The sequence below is a fragment of the Dromiciops gliroides genome, chromosome 2, assembly GCF_019393635.1.
Source record: "Dromiciops gliroides isolate mDroGli1 chromosome 2, mDroGli1.pri, whole genome shotgun sequence".
Lineage (NCBI taxonomy): Eukaryota > Metazoa > Chordata > Mammalia > Microbiotheria > Microbiotheriidae > Dromiciops > Dromiciops gliroides.
The window spans coordinates 130,431,332-130,449,172 of NC_057862.1; the positions used below are offsets into that span (position 1 = coordinate 130,431,332).

The following is a 17,841-nucleotide window of genomic DNA, read 5'->3' on the forward strand; positions in this document are numbered from 1 at the left end:
AGTTTGAAGGCAACACCTCTGAAGCATTCAGCATAAACAGCTGGGTCAAGCAAGGATATGTGCTTGCTCCCACGCTGTTTGGAATTTTCTTCTCCATGCTGTTGCATCATGCTTTTGGTTCATCAACTGATGGCATCTATCTGCATTCCCAGTTGGACGGAGGCCTGTTCAATGTTTCACATCTGAGATCCAAAACCAGAGTGAGAGGTAGCACCCTTAGAGACCTGCTTTTCGCCGATGATGCTGCACTTACCTGTCACTCGGAGCATGAATTGCAGACCTTGATGGATCGCTTCTCTCAAGCTTGCACGGACTTTAGCCTAACCATAAATCTTAAAAAGACAAAAGTCATGTGTCAGAGTGCTATGTCGCCTCCATTGATACACATCTGTAGCTACCAGTTGGATGTCATAAGCCAATTCTCGTATCTTGGCTCTATTGTCAGTGACAATTTGTCACTTGATTCTGAGATCAATCAGAGGATTGGGAAAGCAACTTCAACCATGGCTAAGCTTGCCAAGTGTGTCTGGGCAAACAGTAAACTGACAAGACGAACCAAATTTGCTGTCTATAGAGCATGCATCCTAACCTTACTGTATGGCAGCGAAACATGGACTACATATACTAGACAAGAGAAGAAGCTTAACAGCTTCCACATGCACTGCCTTCAGTGCATCCTTGGCATATCTTGGTCAGATAGGATCACAAACACAGAAGTGATCCAATGCATGCAACTTCTGAGCATCTACACGCTACTGAAACAAAGATGGCTGCGCTGGCTCGGTCATGTGCACTGCTATGGCGAGTTAGCTTCAGGCCAAAGACCTGCTGGACGCCCCCAGCTTCGCTACAGAGATCTATGCAAGCGAGACTTGAGGGCTCTGGGAATAGACATCGGCAGCTGGGAGGAGATGGCCAAGGACTGCATTGATGGAGTTCAGTACTCAGGAACAGCTTGCGCAGCTGAGATGGGCCTTCAAGCTCGGGAGGAAGAAAAATGAATTAGACGCAAGAACCGACGGGCAACAGAGAGCGCAGTTTTCTAATGTCCTTGTTGCGGCAGGAGCTGTGGCTCCCGTATCAGACTGCACAGCCACACTGTGGCTTGTGGCTCTTCAAGGCGCTGATCCATGGTTGTCTGCAACCGGTGGAAGTCTACTACTACTACTAAGTGGCAGTAAGACTGTGCAGTAGTCAAAGTATTGGACTTGGAAACATGAAGATCTGAATTCAAACCACTTCCTTGCTCCATACCAGGAGATCAAGCTGGAACATGAACCCCAGTCTTTGAATTCAGAACCAGAGTTATTTCTATATTCTATCTTAACATAGTAAAATGCTGGCCAATGTGGGGAATACAGAAAGTTGAAGACACAGTCCCTGACTTTTTTTTTTTTTTAGTCCCTGACTTTTTATTAGAGCACAAACACTATACTTACAAATACATACACATATGTATAACTATACAAAAAGAGCACTGGTTTAAGACAAACAAGTGTCAAAATATTGGGCCAGGCAAGTGCTGTCAGAATACAACAGAGAAAGCGGTCATTGTCAGTGAGGGTGCTCAAGGGTGGTGTGGTAGAGCAGGTGTGACTTGAGCTAGACCTTCAAAATAAGTAGGATTTTGATGGGCAGGGATGGAACTCTATGGAGTTCCAGATAGACAAAACTGATACAAAGACTCTATTAATATGTGTAAGATATATCTACTGGTAGTGAATAGACAAATCTGGGACAGTGAATTTCTATCCCAGAATTGTGGAAGATGAGGTAAGAAAGGGAGATTAGACAACATACAAAGCAGAGAATCTTGAGTGATAGGTTAAAGAATTGAAGCTTCATACTATTGGCAGTGAAGGATATTTCATGACAATAATGATTATATAAAAACAGCATTGGGGCAGCTAGGTGGCGAAGTGGATAAAGCACTGGCCCTGGATTCAGGAGGACCTGAGTTCAAATCTGGCCTTAGACACTTGACACTTACTAGCTGTGTGACCCTGGGCAAATCACTTAACCCTCATTGTCCCGCAAAACAAACAAAAAAAAGAAACAAAAAGAAACAAACAAAAAACAAAACAAAAAAAACCCCACAGCATTTATATAGCATTTCAAGGTTTGGGAAGGACTGTAACAAATATCACCTCATTTTATCCTCACAACCCTGGTAACTAGATGCTATGATTATCCCCATTTTACTGCTAAGAAAACTGAAAAGCTAAGTGACTTGCTCAAGCTTTTAGAGGATTAACTCTATTGAGAAGGAATATGCCTTGGAGGTCAGAATACTAGAATAAGAATAAAGAGTCCAATCCTACTTCTGATACTTGCTGGCCCTGTGATCCCAAACAAATCACATAATCTCTCAGTTTCCTCAGATATGTCCCCACAGGGTTATTTTGAGGTTCAAATGAAATCACATGTAAAGCATTTTGCAAACTCTAAAGTGATTATATGTAAATATTATTGTCCTCTGTCATTGGAGTATTTTAGAAATATCAATCTGCAAGAATTGTATAGAGAGAAATTAGTGGTTAGGAGGCCAAAGAAACTGCTTTACGGCAAATATAAGGGGCAGAAGTAATGTGGTAAATTGGGAAGAGAAAAGAGAGAATTGATATGGGAGATTTTAAGGAGGAAGAATTTCTAGGACCCTAGGACTATGGTGACTGAAAGTAGATATGGGAATTCAGTTAGGAAGCAGGAAATCAGACTAGTTTTCTGTGTCTGGGTACCTGGAAAAGTGATGATGTCATTCATGGTTCATTCTACAAGGCATTACTTTGCCAAAATGATAATATTCCTTGATCCATTCATTCTCTCATACTGCCTTTTTCTGTAACCAACTCCTCTGCTTCCATCCATTATAATACTGAAAGGAGATCTAGTCAAAGGGAAGGACCATGTCTGTGAAAGCTATTTATTCTATTGGGAGGACATACTGAGGGTGGAATGCTACTCAGCCAAATGCTCTCACTAAACTAAAGTTTTTAGGTCTTTTTTTTGTAAGTGGACATTTGGAGCACTAAATATGAAAGGTATTTGATACAGAATGTTCAATGGTCACATGAACATATCCATTCCTCAGTATTTGTTGCTAAAAAATTAGATGATAACTAAAATAGAAACAGAAATAATGAACCAGAAGAGATTCTGGGAAATAAATCTTTTCTAAGCCCGAAGGTCAAAGCAGGCCCATCTCCCAACCTTCAAAGATGGTGTGTTCCATTGTACTGTTAAGGCTCACTAGAAGCAGATGACATCTTTTTCTAGAATAATTACTGTTATGGCCAAAGCATGATCTTGTGAATGGACAGTTCCATAAATGTAAAGCTACCAATATTCTGACAGTCATCTTCAGAAAAGCATCTCTTTCAGTCACTTGAAAGGAAACCTTCAAATCTATGTGAATCTCAAGTAGACAGAACTTGGCACACAGCAAGCACTTAATAGATACTTGATAGATTGACATTCCAAGATTAGTATAATGTGATACTAAATGTTTCAGAAGCATCTTTATTAAGTTCCTCATTTTTCTACAGCACATTTAACTGGACAGTTCCATTTCTGTCTGGACTGGCCTGTTTAGCACTGGCAGCAGCCACCATTACTTTGTACTTCATACCACTGCGCTACATCATTTTAATATGGGGTAAGTTCTGCTAGATTCTTTTCTCCTATTTAATTTCAGGAAACAATACAATTGACTCACACGGTGAAGGATGGACCATAAAATTTAACATTGCTGTTGTTGACAATTACATACAAGATTATAAAAATCATCCCAACTAACAATTTTTCCAAGACCTCCTTGAAATAATCAATTGCCCAGAAGATCAGTGTATGTGTGTCTTTGTGTTCATACACCTCTTGCATAATGTTGAACAAATATATAAATTGCTTGTGTTTTGTCCCTTTGTATTTTTCCAGCCATAAATGCCCTAAAATAAAATACAGCTGAGCTAGCCCATCACTGCAGGAAATGTGGTTGTTCTTATATTGAATGACAAGCTAAAATGTGCCTTCTATATAATATAAAAGTAAATCTAGACCCTTCCAAGGGTTTTCCCAAGACTTTGTCTTTCTCTGAAGGAAAGACAAAATAAACTAACACAGTCTGTAAATCCAGAAGCATTTAAAGAAATAATCTATGCGTCCCTGACTAATGCTTCAAAAGCAGAGAAACGATTTATGGGAAGAGAAAAAAAAGACACTATTGTACCTATGGGCAGCTCTGTTGATTTTTTTTTCTTTTTTAGAAACAGAAATAGTAAATACATAGGAAATTTTAGCACTGATTTTTAAAAGAATAAACCTTTTTATTCATAGTTCGGGGTTCCAATTTTTATCTCTCTTTTCCTCCCTCCCGTACCCCGTCCCTGAGGCAGCCAACAGATATGGGTTACACATGTGTGATAATGTAAAACATTACCATATTTGTCATGTTATTCAAAAAAACTTGATTAAAAGAAAAAATGAAAGAAAGTGAAAAATAGCATGCTTCATTCTGTTCCATCAATATCACTTCTTTCTTTGGAGGTGGATAGTATGTTTTATCAATACTCCTTTGGAATTGTCTTGGATAATTGTATTGTTGAGAATAGGCAAGACATTTACAGTTTTTCAACAAACAATATTGCTGTCTCTGTGCACAATGTTCTCTTGGTTCTGCTCACTTCATGATATATGTTTTCATACATGTCTTTCCAGGCCTTTCTAAAGTCATCCTGCTTGTAGCACGGAATCTAATACTCTTGGTAATAGTTATGATTTAATACTCAGTAATAAACAGCACTGGGAATGGCCTCTGGTTAGGCCTTATGTTGTGATGTGATATGAAGAGAACTCACTGCAGGTTTTGGTTTTGTTTTTTTTTTTCATGTGTTGGGGAAGCTGGTTAACTTTGAAAGATCTTCTGAGCCTTGACCCAAATTTCTAACTGAACCTTTTTCATTGGCATTCTATCAATCGTGATTTCTCAATGCCAAAAGCCTATGGTTCCTGCTGTTACCTAGTCTCTTGCCACTTCCAGTGTTCTTCAGATTATGTGACTTTGAGGAAAGCCATATAGATGGGACCATATGCTCTGGGAAACATTAGTGTCTAAGATGTGAAACCATTTTCTAAGAAAGAGCAGGGTTTCAGCAAAAGCTGATAAATCTACTACTTTGTTATAAAGGAATGACAAAGTCTGTCCTTTATAACATGTGTGTATATATATATATATATATATATATATGAATATGATATATGATATTACATACATATGATAAAATTCCTCAGAATGAAATTTTGGTTGACTTTGAAAGAAATGAAGATAGGAACTTTTGGAAATGGGGGGTTGATTAAAATTCCTCTTGGTCATCTATCCTTATTTATGCCATACTTATACCTGGCTATCCCATTATAATTTTTCATTTATGTGTTTTTCTAGCAAAGGAAGCTTAACTGGCATTTTCCTTTATTGACTAATTCTTTCTGCTTCTCTTCTCTTCTCACATTTACCAAAATCACTTGAAAAAGATTTTTTTAAGGTCCTGGCTACTCCTCCTTTCAATTTGGCTTAATATGAACTTATTTTGTTATCATTGAATACTGCAGAATGACCATAGGACTTCTTGTTATAACACAAGATATTGATATTGATCCCTTGATCACTGTGTGCAGTCCTTCAATAAGATTTTTTACAAGCTTTAAAATGGGTTATCAATTGCTTTATCCCATTCTTCTAGGTCTACCATGCTGGCACAGAATATATTAAATTATTTTGATAATAGTACTCATTTTTTACAGAGGTATCTTGATTGTGACTCAGTAACCTTATCTCTTAAATTTTAGCTTATAATTTATATAATGTTTAATTTTCCAGATTTTTTTGAAAAAAGGTTTTTAAAAAATGCATATCATCTGGATTATTCTTTTCTACCCTTAATTTTTAAAGAAGAGAAAATAATATTAATTGAATATTATTTTTTTCAGGAAACTTCTAGCCTTCCATTCATGTTCAAAATGATAATTACATATATTATATAAGAGATAAAAAATATCTATTACAATACAGGGAAAGAAAGTAGGGATGAGCATTGTTTCAACCTTACTCTCATCAGATTTGATTTAAAGAGAGAATAACATATACACCCATTTGGATATAGAAACTTAGATTACTCTTTAAGGAAATAAAAGGGTAATGGGAAAAGGGTTGTACTGATAGAAGGAAGGGCAGAAGCAGGGCAGGAAAGGGGAAAGAAAAGGAAGGGCAGCTGATAAAAAAAGGGAGGGTAGACTGAAGGAGACAGTGGTCAGAAGCAAAATACTGGTGAGAAATACTAGAGTGAATGAAGGAAAAAAAAGTACAAACAACAGGGAAAAGAGGATGGAGGGAAATACACAGTTTGTAATCATAACTGTGAATGTGAATGGGATGAACTCTCCCATAAAATGGAAGCGAATTGGAGAGTGGATTAAAAACCTGAATCCTACAATATGTTGTTTACAAGAAACAGATTTCAAACAGAGAAATAAATACACATAGAATAAAGGTAGAAGTGTGGAGCAGAATATATTATGCTTCAGCTGAAGTTAAAAAAGCAGGTGTAGCAATCCTCATCTCTGACAAAGCAAAAGCAAAAAAAGACCTGAATAAAAGAGATAAGTAAGAAAACTGCATCTTGCTAAAAGGTACCATAGATAATGAAGTAATATCAATACTAAACATATATGCACTAGGTGGTATACCATCCAGATTCTTAGAGGAAAAGTCAAAATGATAATTAAATAAATACCTTGCTGGGACTTACCCGCACCCTCATTTTGAAGGGTAGCATATTCTAGTCTTTAAGATTCACATAGTATTTTCTATAGTATGATGTATAAAATAGAAAAGTTTTCCATTGTGCCTGTAATAATAAGCTGATTTCCAGAAATCATCCAGGACATTTGGTCTCTCTATTCATTACATGATACATTTCTTGCCTTGTTCAGTTGTAAGTTTCTTGAGGAAAGAAACATAGCCTGTTCTTCCTTTATATACATCATCTTTTTTCTGGTATAGTGCAGTGCATTGATAGATTCTTACTACATTCTTTTTAAATGTGAGTCAGGTATTTATGGGTTATGGGATCAATAAGATGACAAACTAGCCACTTTCTCTACCTTCTATTTACTAATGATCCAAAAAAAGAAGTATATGATTGATATGTATGTATGTGTATATATGTATATGTATATATGTATGCATGTATAGATAGATATATAATTTATAGTACAGTTACAGTACAAAAACCCACAGGACAAAAAAAAATTAGACTAAGAGAGAAAAGGTTAAGCAATTTTTCTTATTATATATTATGTGTCCTCAAGGTAAGCCCACCTGTTCTGAAATATCTAAACTCTCCTAATTGTACATTTGGTCATGAAAACTTGTCTCTAATATTTTAGTTAGACCAATCAAGTCATGGCTATGATTATTACATAGTTTATCAAAGTACTATATTTTGTCTCCTAACTTTTTTCCTTTTGTTTGAATTTTCTGAATTCTTTTTCAAGAACTCATCTTTCTTAAAGAACTTTCTTGATTCTCTTGTTTCTGACTACTCATTTTCTTCATCCTTCATTGGTAACTCTTTGTTCTTCCTCCCACCACATTATTTCAAGGCACTGTCCTTGTACTTCAATTCTCTCATTATCTCCCATGATGTCACATAGATGTCTCAATAGAAATTTAGACTTGATATCAGGAAACACTAACAGAGCTGTCCAAAAGTAGAAAGAGTTACCTCAAGATTTTATAGCTTTTTTTTATTGGAAGTCTCATAGCAAAGGCTCAGTAATCAAATACCAGATATGATATAGTGAAGATTTCTTTCAGTTTTGATGGTATGGAACAGGACCTGTGCTAATTTGAGTTAACCTCCCCAACTCTATACCTCTACCTAGGGTTATTTTGAGCCAAGAATGAGGAACAGACATAGGCAGTTTGAGTTAATTTTCCCCCTAAATAGACTGAATTAATAGCTAGCTGTGGGCCTTTTTGGTAAAGAGTATATAGGGGTGACTCTATGGATCTAGAAATGTTTCAAAGACCTCATAAAACCTTTTTATGGTATGCTTTTACCTCTTTGTAGCCTACATTTCTCTTTGGGTGACTGAGTGTATTTTTAGTAAAGTAAATTTAAAAACTCTGAATATTAAAGCTCTGAGTGCCCCATTGCCTTTGCACTGGATATAGAAATCCTCTCAGGATCCACATGTTGCATTAGATGGTCACTGATGCCTCTTCCAGCTCTCCAATGCTGTGAATACCCAGAGAGGAGAGAGTACTCAGTAGGAGAAGGTAGTCAACAGTGCTAAATACTTCAGAGAGGTCAAAAAGGATGAATATTAAGAAAAAGCCATTAGATTTGTTAAATTATTCATCATTAGTGACCTTGAAGAGAACTGTTTTGGTCAAACAACAAAGTCAATAGCTGTACCTCATCTCATCCTAGCTTCTAGCAACCATTTCAGAATTGTATCAAACTAAGAACCACCTAAACTGAAGGAAAAAAACCTTGTTCTGTCAAGCAGTTCTTACACCAATGTATCTTTGTTCATGTAGTTCTGCATGCCTAAAACAGCCTGTCTCTTCCCAATCTCATTTTTTAAAAAATCTTATCCATCTGTCAAGGTCCAGCTAAAATACCACTTTCTTTATGGAACATTCTCTAATGCCTTTGTTCCTCATGTAGAAATGTTTTTTTTTTCTCTTGAATTCTTACATTCTTTTTTCCATCCTAATTATCTGTGTGTATATTTGTCAGCCTCCATGTTGGATTGCCAGAATCTTATTTTACTTATCTTTGTGTCTCCCTCAGCATCTACCACATTACCTTGCATGTAGTAGGCTCTCAAAATATTTGAATTGAGCTAAAATATATTTGGAAAGGATTCCAGGGATCTTGTAATCTACCCTTTATATGAATGGGAGTCTTCTCAATGAGATTCCATGAAAAATAATTACCCAGCCTCTCCTTGAAACCTGTACAGAGGCTGAGCTCAGTCCTTCTCAAGGAATAATATTACCCTGGTGAATAAATTTAATTCTGACGATTTTCCTTTTCTTGGGCCAAAAGCTACCTCTCAATGACTTAAGACTCCAAGGTCTGCCTTCAGGTATTAAGCAAAACTCAAAAGCTCTTTAGATACTTGAAAACAAATCTTATGTCCCCACCTCAAACCCAATAAGAGATATCTTATAGGGGCAGCTAGGTGGCGCAGTGGATAAAGCACCGGCCCTGGATTCAGGAGTACCTGAGTTCAAATCTGGCCTCAGACACTTGACACTTACTAGCTGTGTGACCCTGGGCAAGTCACTTAATCCCCATTGCCCCGCAAAAAAAAAAAAAAAAAAGATATCTTATCCAGGCTAACACTATCCAGTTCCTTCTATATGGCATAGTTTCAAGTCCTTTTACCATCTGGTCACTCTCATCTAAGTATATCCCAGCTTGTCAATGTCCCTTCTAAAATATTATTCTCAAAACTGAACACAATAATCCATATGTGATCCAACTGACAGGTCCAACCTCCATCATTATAGAGTCTATGATTACGTTAATTCAGCTAACATTAGCATTAGCTTTTTTTGGCTGCCTCATCATATTGTTGATTCGTTAAACTTGCAATCTACAAAAACACCTGTCTTTTTTTTTTCACCTAAACTATTATCTGACTAGTTCTTCTCTCCCCTCCATCACTCTATGGGGAGATGATTTTTCTAATCCTAAAGTAGTTTTATTTATAATTATGATATTTTATCTTTTTAGACTTGGCTCATAACATCTAGCCTATTTCACTATTTTGAGATCTAGATTCCATTGTTCTATGCCTCCAAACTTTTGTCATCACATTTGAAAAACAATTATGTGCTTTAAGCATTCATAAAAATGTTAAACATTTAAGATCAACGATAGATTCCTGTGGCAATTTGACATTAATCATAATAATTTGGTTTCCAGTCATAATATTTAGGTCTGGAAGAAACCTTGTAATCTAGTCTGCTATACCAAAAAAAAAAAAAAAGAGAAACTTAGCGATGTTAGGTGAATTGTCCAAAGTCAGTTGTGATACATAGGAAATATCAGTCCTGGGATTCCAACATGATCCTGCCATTTTATTTACCTAAGTTACAAAACTGTATTGTCATCTAGCTCACAGTTTCACACTATTATTAGATACTCTATCAAAATCTGTCCCAAAATTTAGGTATATTATATCTAAAGCAAGATAATGATCTGATGAATCAATTTAATGGCCCTGTGAAGGGAAATGAGTTTAGACTGACTGAGATTAGAATGATCATCTAGATGATCCCATGTCAGCACATAGTCATATCAGCTTTCTTTTCTACCAACAAAACATATAATTAATAGTCCAAAATTTTGAATTGAAAGCAAGCTCACAAGCTAGATTGATAGATAATTTAGTTTAATATCCTCCTTTCTTCATTAGCCAGTCTCTTCCTAAAAGCATTGGTCTACTTTTTTTCATGTGGATGTCACATCTCATGGTCAAGGAAGCTGAAAAATCGGGGCAACATCATTTGTGAAGTTGAAAGACAACTCATATTGTCTTTCTAATAACCCCTCTCCATACCAGGGAGGACTGAGGGAAATCTTGTCCTTTATCTCTATCTTCCTGTCCAAAACTCTGCATTCTTTTAAATTAACATAGGCTTAGACCTGATAATATCATTTTTGTCCGTATTTTATGCAAAGAATTTGTCCTCTCAAATCATTGTTTTACTTTGATTTTTTTGGATGTAGGTCAGCAGTAAGCAATATATCCTGGGAACCTTGATGGTAGCAAATCTCTCCCTTTATCTTTCTCCCTTTCAAAAAGTAATAATCCAATGCTACTATTCTTTTGTTTATCATAGTATTTGACCTTAGATTCCTGATTCCCTGGGCAGAGCTAATTCTACCCTTCCAGGGCAAGAGTGGGCCCCTGTGTATTTGGAACTAGGACTATACTTGCCATTAATACTTACAATAGTAGTGATATAAAGCTATTCCCAGGGGTGATTTTAGGGTAGCCATGTAACTACAGAGCATCTGGTCTTTTTTCCCCATTCTGACTCCTTCCTTTAAACAAACAAACAAAAAAGGCTTCATATACTTCCTTTTGTTGAGTTCTTACCATCAACCATCTTTCACAGGCTTGTAAACCCTTTCAGTATTGTTCAGTTGCTAGTTTCCCAATGGAGTGAATCCCCACATTAGAAATTCCTATTCCCCTTGTTACTCTGCTAAAGTATTCAAACTACATTTCTACAATAGAACCCTGTTTCCATCTACACTAGGCACTAGGAACACTTTTTAATTTCCATACCTTATCCTCATTCCTTATATTGTTTCAAGGACTTATTCATTACTGTATCATTTGCCTTTCTTGATTCAAGATGACTCCTGGGTTTCTAACCCTTGGCCTCATACTGAAGAAAATTGTATGTGACTGAGAAAAAATAATTAAGCCTACAAAACCTTATAAACTAAGGTATATTTTTGAAATATTTTATCTCAGTTTCATATAATTTTTTTTGTTCTAACTAAGCTTTTCAGATTACTTCAGACAGCTTCAGTGCATTGTGGACAACTTCTGCCTTTATTGGTACATTTGAGCTGCTGCTCAGGTTTATAATCTTCTCAGTCACTAAGAATGCAGTGTTTTGATCGGTTGTGATATTATCCTTGCCTTGCTGTTCATTGTAAAGACTCCAGATGCGCACACTATATATAATTAACAATAGAAGATATATCTTTTCTCAATACGTCTTTGTCTCCCTTCATCGTTTTCCCTTGTCTGTTTTCTTTTGCCAAAAAAGCCCACAATTAAATATCTTCAGACTAGCATAGTTGAGTGTATTTTAGTTTAAAGGAGCTATGGGGAAATTTTAGCTAGAAGCATGAATTTTTCTGTGGGGGTAGAGGGAAAAAAGCCCTGGTGGGAACAGCCTTTTGTCAAGGAAAAGGGTACCATTACTGAGCAGCCTTTCACTGTCAAACCACCACATGATCCTGTATTTCTGGACAATGGTCAGTTCCTATTAGCTCTAGGGTAGTAAAGCAGTTGTTAATCTGCCTTTCAGCATAAATGGAGGTTGGCAGTATGGAAGGATAATAACACGGAGGAAGCCAGAACTGGAGATGAAACTGAAACGATATTTAATGCAACAAGAAAACGTCAAACCTTTCATGTGTGTGGAAAAAGTTCAATAGATAAATGTTATTTCTGATTCTTTGTAAGAGACAGAGTACATATAAACTATGCATCTACTAGCATCATTGAGACTGACAGGGCCTTCAAGTATGACCCATGTTAAACAAGGATCCTATGGAAAAGCTTTGAAGACTACCTAGAATTTTTCCTCTTTTAAAAAAATCACATTTATAACAAATGGAGACGACATATGGTGAAAATAATATAGTTTAAGAGTCACTGGTCATCCATTGAACCAAATTCATTCTGAGAACAGAGAAATGATGACAGGAGTTTGTGGAGTTTCCATCTCCTGTGGGGGAAAATACACATACAGGGAGGGTTTAGTCTGAACTTGTATGTTGACATAAGTTATAGACACCTCTGTGGGAGTTTGAAGCATATTGACATCTTAAATGTTGATCCTGCCCTCTAATTATCCTCATCCAAATCCTAAATTAACATTCACTTCACTGCTTAGAAAATTAGAGGTGATATTACTGTGGTCAATCAATGAAGTTTTAACCATCGTAAGATAATTTTCCAATAACTTTTCATAATTGCTTGCAGCATCAGGGCACAATCGATGTGTCAAGTTTTTCTTTTTTTTTCTGTAGAAGGAAAGAAGGCGAGGGTAGATTTAAGAAAAACAAAACAAATAAGACAAACAAACCAACCCTCCCACTCCCCTTTCTGTTCCCTCCCTCCTTCCCTAACCTTCTCTCCAATACATTTTGTCTAAAGCCATCAGGCAGGAACATGTTTGGGCTAATAAAGGCCTTTTCCCTTCTGGGACATTTGTTTTCATAGCAGAATAGGCTGTTAATCAGTATATTCCAAAAAAGCACATGAGCACCACAGTTTCTGCTTGTGTACCTTCTACCCTGCTGCTGAGGCTGTAATGGAATTTTCACAACTAAAGCAAGCTGAGTTCTTTTTTCTCTCTTTCCCCCCCTTCCTTCTTCCAAGAAAAGGCATTTGTGAATGATTCCACATGACAGCAACATGTGCATGACTTGAGGTCTAGTAATTGTTTTCACACTAATTTTTACTTGTGAATTCCCCTCCCCACCCCCACCCTCCCCACCACTTGGCCAAGGGAGTTTGCAAAAATACAAAAAATAAAAAGGGCCTGTATTTCTGGTTTTTTTTTCTTTCTTTCTTTCTTTTTTTTTTTTAGGTATAAATAAATTTACTAAGAAGCTTAGAAATCCCTATGCCATCGACAATAATGAGCTACTAGATTTCCTCTCCAGGGTACCATCTGATGTTCAAAAGGTAAGTAATGAATGACCACCACCAACAGGGGCATCAGGCAGCAGTAGCATTGCCCGCCACTGTGAAGGAAGAATACAATGCACGAGCTTTTTGAATAACAGAGATAAGAAATCAGAAAATCCATAAAGGGAGATGGATAGCAGGGGAGGCAGCTACAAAACCTTTGTCAAAAGCATAAGATGATTGTGGAAAATTATCCTGAAAAAGAGCTGCTTAAAAATGATCTGGAACTCACACCGAGTGGCCACGGAGCAATGTTTTTCTCACCTTTTTGCTCTCTGGCTTCCCTGAAGGGGATAAAATACACTCAGTAAGTGACAGAGACAGAGATACAAAGCCTGGGGAGGTTTTACTTATTTTTTCCCACTTCCAGATGAAGAGATGTTGGGAGGAGGGGGATTATTCTTTTCATTTTGTGCTTGCCACGATTATCTGCTTGGTGGGATAAACTCCTGTATTTTTCTTCTGCAGACCTAGGAATCCAGTCATAGAAAATGTCAGAGCTAGGAATGAGCATAGACATCATCTAGTCTAACCTCACTGTGTTCCAGTTGAGGAAACTGAGGTCTGAAGAGGTGAAGCAAAGTCAAGGAAACATGAAATTCATGGGAGTGATGGGACTAGAATCCAGGTTTCCTGAATCTGTTCAGTTCTAATCCCTATTTCCTACTAAGATTAAGGAACTGAATTAAAGGACTTGAGATCAATAAAAAGCAATATTAGCAGATGGTTACAATTTAATCTGGTAACAGCCTTTTCCCCCAAATTTGCTGAGATCAAAAATTCAAATAAGATATTGTACATACTAGTCTTTTTTTTTTGATTGGCTAGCTCTCTGACCTGCTAAGATCCTAGAGAAGAGGCAGTATAGGGTTTTTTTTTTCCTTAATTTGTATTTTATTTTTTAATGGGAGCTATCACAGGTGCAGAACAAATAGGAGGTAGAGGGTTGGTGCTTAGGGAGACATTTTGTGGTGAATTTCAGGGAAGTAATCAAACAAATGAGCTATTATTTGAAAGAACCTAAAATCAGATCTTGTTTTTAATCTGTGAGAGATTATAAAATAATTGTTGATATACCCTCAGGCATATTTGTATAAAACCATAACTTCAAAGGCCTATAGACTCTTTTAAAGTGTTTGTAAATTAAGGAAAGAACTCCTTGGTTATTCCTATTCATTTTCAGTATTATTTGATCAATATATGTGCAATGTGCTGTTGGTTTGTCCCTTGACATTTACATTTAAAGGTGAAGATACCATGATTCTTATCTGTGTAATATTTTAGATTTATATTTCTCCCATTCCCCTAAATAGATCTGTCCTCCTTAGGGATCATCTATGAATCCTCTAAGGAAGTAGATGCTTCTTTTTTCATTTACTTTCTTATAAGGAACTATTCTTTAAATCTGTGAGATAGAATATACTGTCCTGAGGGAGTTTGGCACAAACACCAAAAATGGTGAGCACATGTGGCATGTAATACAATATCATAATTAAAGCCACTCCACTATGCATATCTGAAAACTCCTGCACTGGACCACTCAGTGCTCATAGCTCATTAGCTACCTGTGAGTCCAGTTCCCTAGTCCTCCTAGTAGTTGAAATTCCCATCAAAACTACTTAGTGACATATCTGCACACAGACCAAGGACTAATTCTCATAGCATTAAGACTGGTTGGTTACTGGCAAAAGTATAGTGAAGGGGGCGGGGAGAAGATTAAAGGAAGCTATGCCATAAGTAGGAATCTCAGTGCTTCAGTGGGAGTACTTTCCAATAATACAATAGACAGCTTGCCACTAGAGACTCTACCATGGTCATATTTATCACATGTGTTTTAGCCTTTATACTGAAAACAAAATTCATTTTAGACAGAAATAGATATAATTCTTGGGACCAGTATTAGATTTGCTACTTTTTTCCTTTGAGGAAAAATAAATTTATATAATTTGCTGATATTTTTTGAATTTTGAGATGCTCTTTAAAAAATGAATAATTCTAAAAAAGTTGTCCTGCTGTATGTACATTTAGATACACATGCTTTGCAAATCCCCCAGAGAGTGTTATTAAATTTACTTACAGGTTAATGCTGGCACACACAAAAATAATCTTGCAGTGCTGAGAGCAGGTAGAAACCCATGCATCTCATTAGAAAAATCTGCTTTTAATATTTTGGTTTCATGAAATGATGCATGACTTCTCAAATCCTTCCTGCAATTAATCCCCCATGTTCCTGTGTTTAGAAAATGATTCATTACTTTTGAACCTTCCTTAGTTTCCCTTGGTTTGTCCTTGGGGAGCCATTAACACACACTGTAGTGAGCTTGAGTTACCTAGCTGCAAACGTCATGTCTATTTGTTTTTACAGGTGCAGTACGCCGAATTGAAACCATACAGCAACCAAAGTCCCCTTAGGAAGAAGCGGAGTGCTCTCTAGGACACATACCGACTTTGGAATGCAGCATCTCTTTTTGGGTTTGGTTTAGACCAGAACTAAAACCATTAGTGTCTGTATAGTCATTCTGGGGAAGGGCATATTTATTTTACATTCTCCCAACTCCCCCCTATAAGAAGTCATGGAGTACTGGCATTGTTTTCTGCACAGAGGGTCAGCCCTATTGGAGGAGACAATCAAGGGAATGTGCACAACTGGTCCATTCTCAGAAGAGCCGGAGTAAGACCTTCGGTAACTCATCTTCCCCTGTTGGAGAATACCAACAACTAGTTTGTGCAAGCACATTGTCTAGCCGTCTTGGACTCAGGAGAAACTTTGGCCTTTTTAATGCCTCCAACAGATTTACTATTAAGATTTGAGAGCCATTTTTTCCATCCTTGTTTAGATCATTGTTCACTTAAATGTTTTGTTCTAATATCTTTGATGCCCGACATATTTTCAAATAATTTAAAATATCTATTTCATGATGATCAGAAGGGGAAAAAGGCTGAGGCTTCAATGATGTCTTAGGAGTTATTATCTAGTTGCAATTAACTTCTTGGTGCTGGATGCCATGTTGCTCCTTAAGGTCTATTGCTGGCAATGGACATGTCAGGAGCAAACCAGTTTGAATAAATGAAAGAAATACAATCTTCTGTCCTACAAAGAGTACATTTTTAATTGTCATCCCAATACTATCTCATTGATTTTATCAGTATCATTTGCTTTTGTTTGTCAAAAAGAGATTGGACACTACAGTTTTAGAAATAATAGATTTTTAAAATGTGAGTGAGGGGACAAAAATAATCCGGTTTCTGATTATTAAAATTATTTCCTTCAATACTTGATTTCTCTATATTAGTGCATTTCTTCTAATGATCTCCAGTGCCTTATTTTGACATGGAGGTGGCAATGAGTTTCCAGAGGCTGTTAGCAAAACCATATTTTCTGGTGGGTTCTACCAGGATGCAAAGAAAGCTTTATAGGACACTGGATCTAGAGGGAGAAGGATCTCAGAGGCCATCTAATTCAACCACCTCCTCATGCACAAGATAACTGAGGCTCAGAGAGGTAGTATCGGAGGTTGGATATGAGTCCTAGTCTAACAGCCCTGGGGATAGACTATATGTTTTTCCACAGAACCAGCCTAGCTAAATGTGTAGAGGCTCTTCACTACGTTGCACAAGGGATAACAGATTTTTTTGAGGCCTCTAAAATTTCAGCTGTTAATTCTTACATGTACTGGTGGAGCAGAGGGCCCACAAGAGTGGAATTCTTGATCCTTGAATAATCTTCTAAATTAATCTAAAATTGGTTTATAGATAAATAATGAGGTTTGCTCACTTAATTCAACAAGCATTTATTAAGCACCCACAACTGCCAGGCACTATGCTAGTCACTCGACATTCCAGAACAAACAAACAAAAAGATATGGATCCTGCTTTCAAGGAACTTATATGTCATTGAATTTATTTAGGGCCTTCTTTATGTTGGCTTACTAATACTGGATCTAGGACTCCTATTCTGATCATGAATAATGTGCACAATAAGAATTTGTTTTAAAATCCTACTATGGGTCAGTAAGCAAAAGCAATCTAAGAATGGAAAATAATCTCTACCTGTTTGCCCATCCATCTCTATAATGTTAAAGAACATTTATCCCTTCCCAAATAATTACAAATGCTTATTCTATAAAAATGTAGAATTAAATGAAACCATCTCTTTTCAAATGAAATTTAAGTTTATAAAAATGGGTTTTTTGACACATAACTTTGTATGTGCCATTTTATATATATATATATATATATATATATATATATATATATATATATATATATATATATATATATGTATAAAACTAAGTTGGAAACCAAGCTAGACCTGATTTAATA

General features: G+C 36.5%; 1 protein-coding gene across 1 annotated transcript in view; it reads left to right on the top strand.

Moving 5' to 3' along the window:
• MCTP2 (multiple C2 and transmembrane domain containing 2) overlaps positions 1-16,792 on the top strand; it is a 275,109-nt gene extending 258,317 nt beyond the window's left edge. The window contains exons 21-23 of the mRNA XM_043984960.1: positions 3,546-3,655; positions 13,418-13,515; positions 15,884-16,792. Of these exons, the coding sequence (XP_043840895.1) occupies positions 3,546-3,655; positions 13,418-13,515; positions 15,884-15,952 (277 nt within the window). The 3' untranslated portion in view covers positions 15,953-16,792. The remainder of the gene's footprint in view (positions 1-3,545; positions 3,656-13,417; positions 13,516-15,883) is intronic.
• The last annotated feature ends 1,049 nt before the right edge of the window (positions 16,793-17,841 follow it).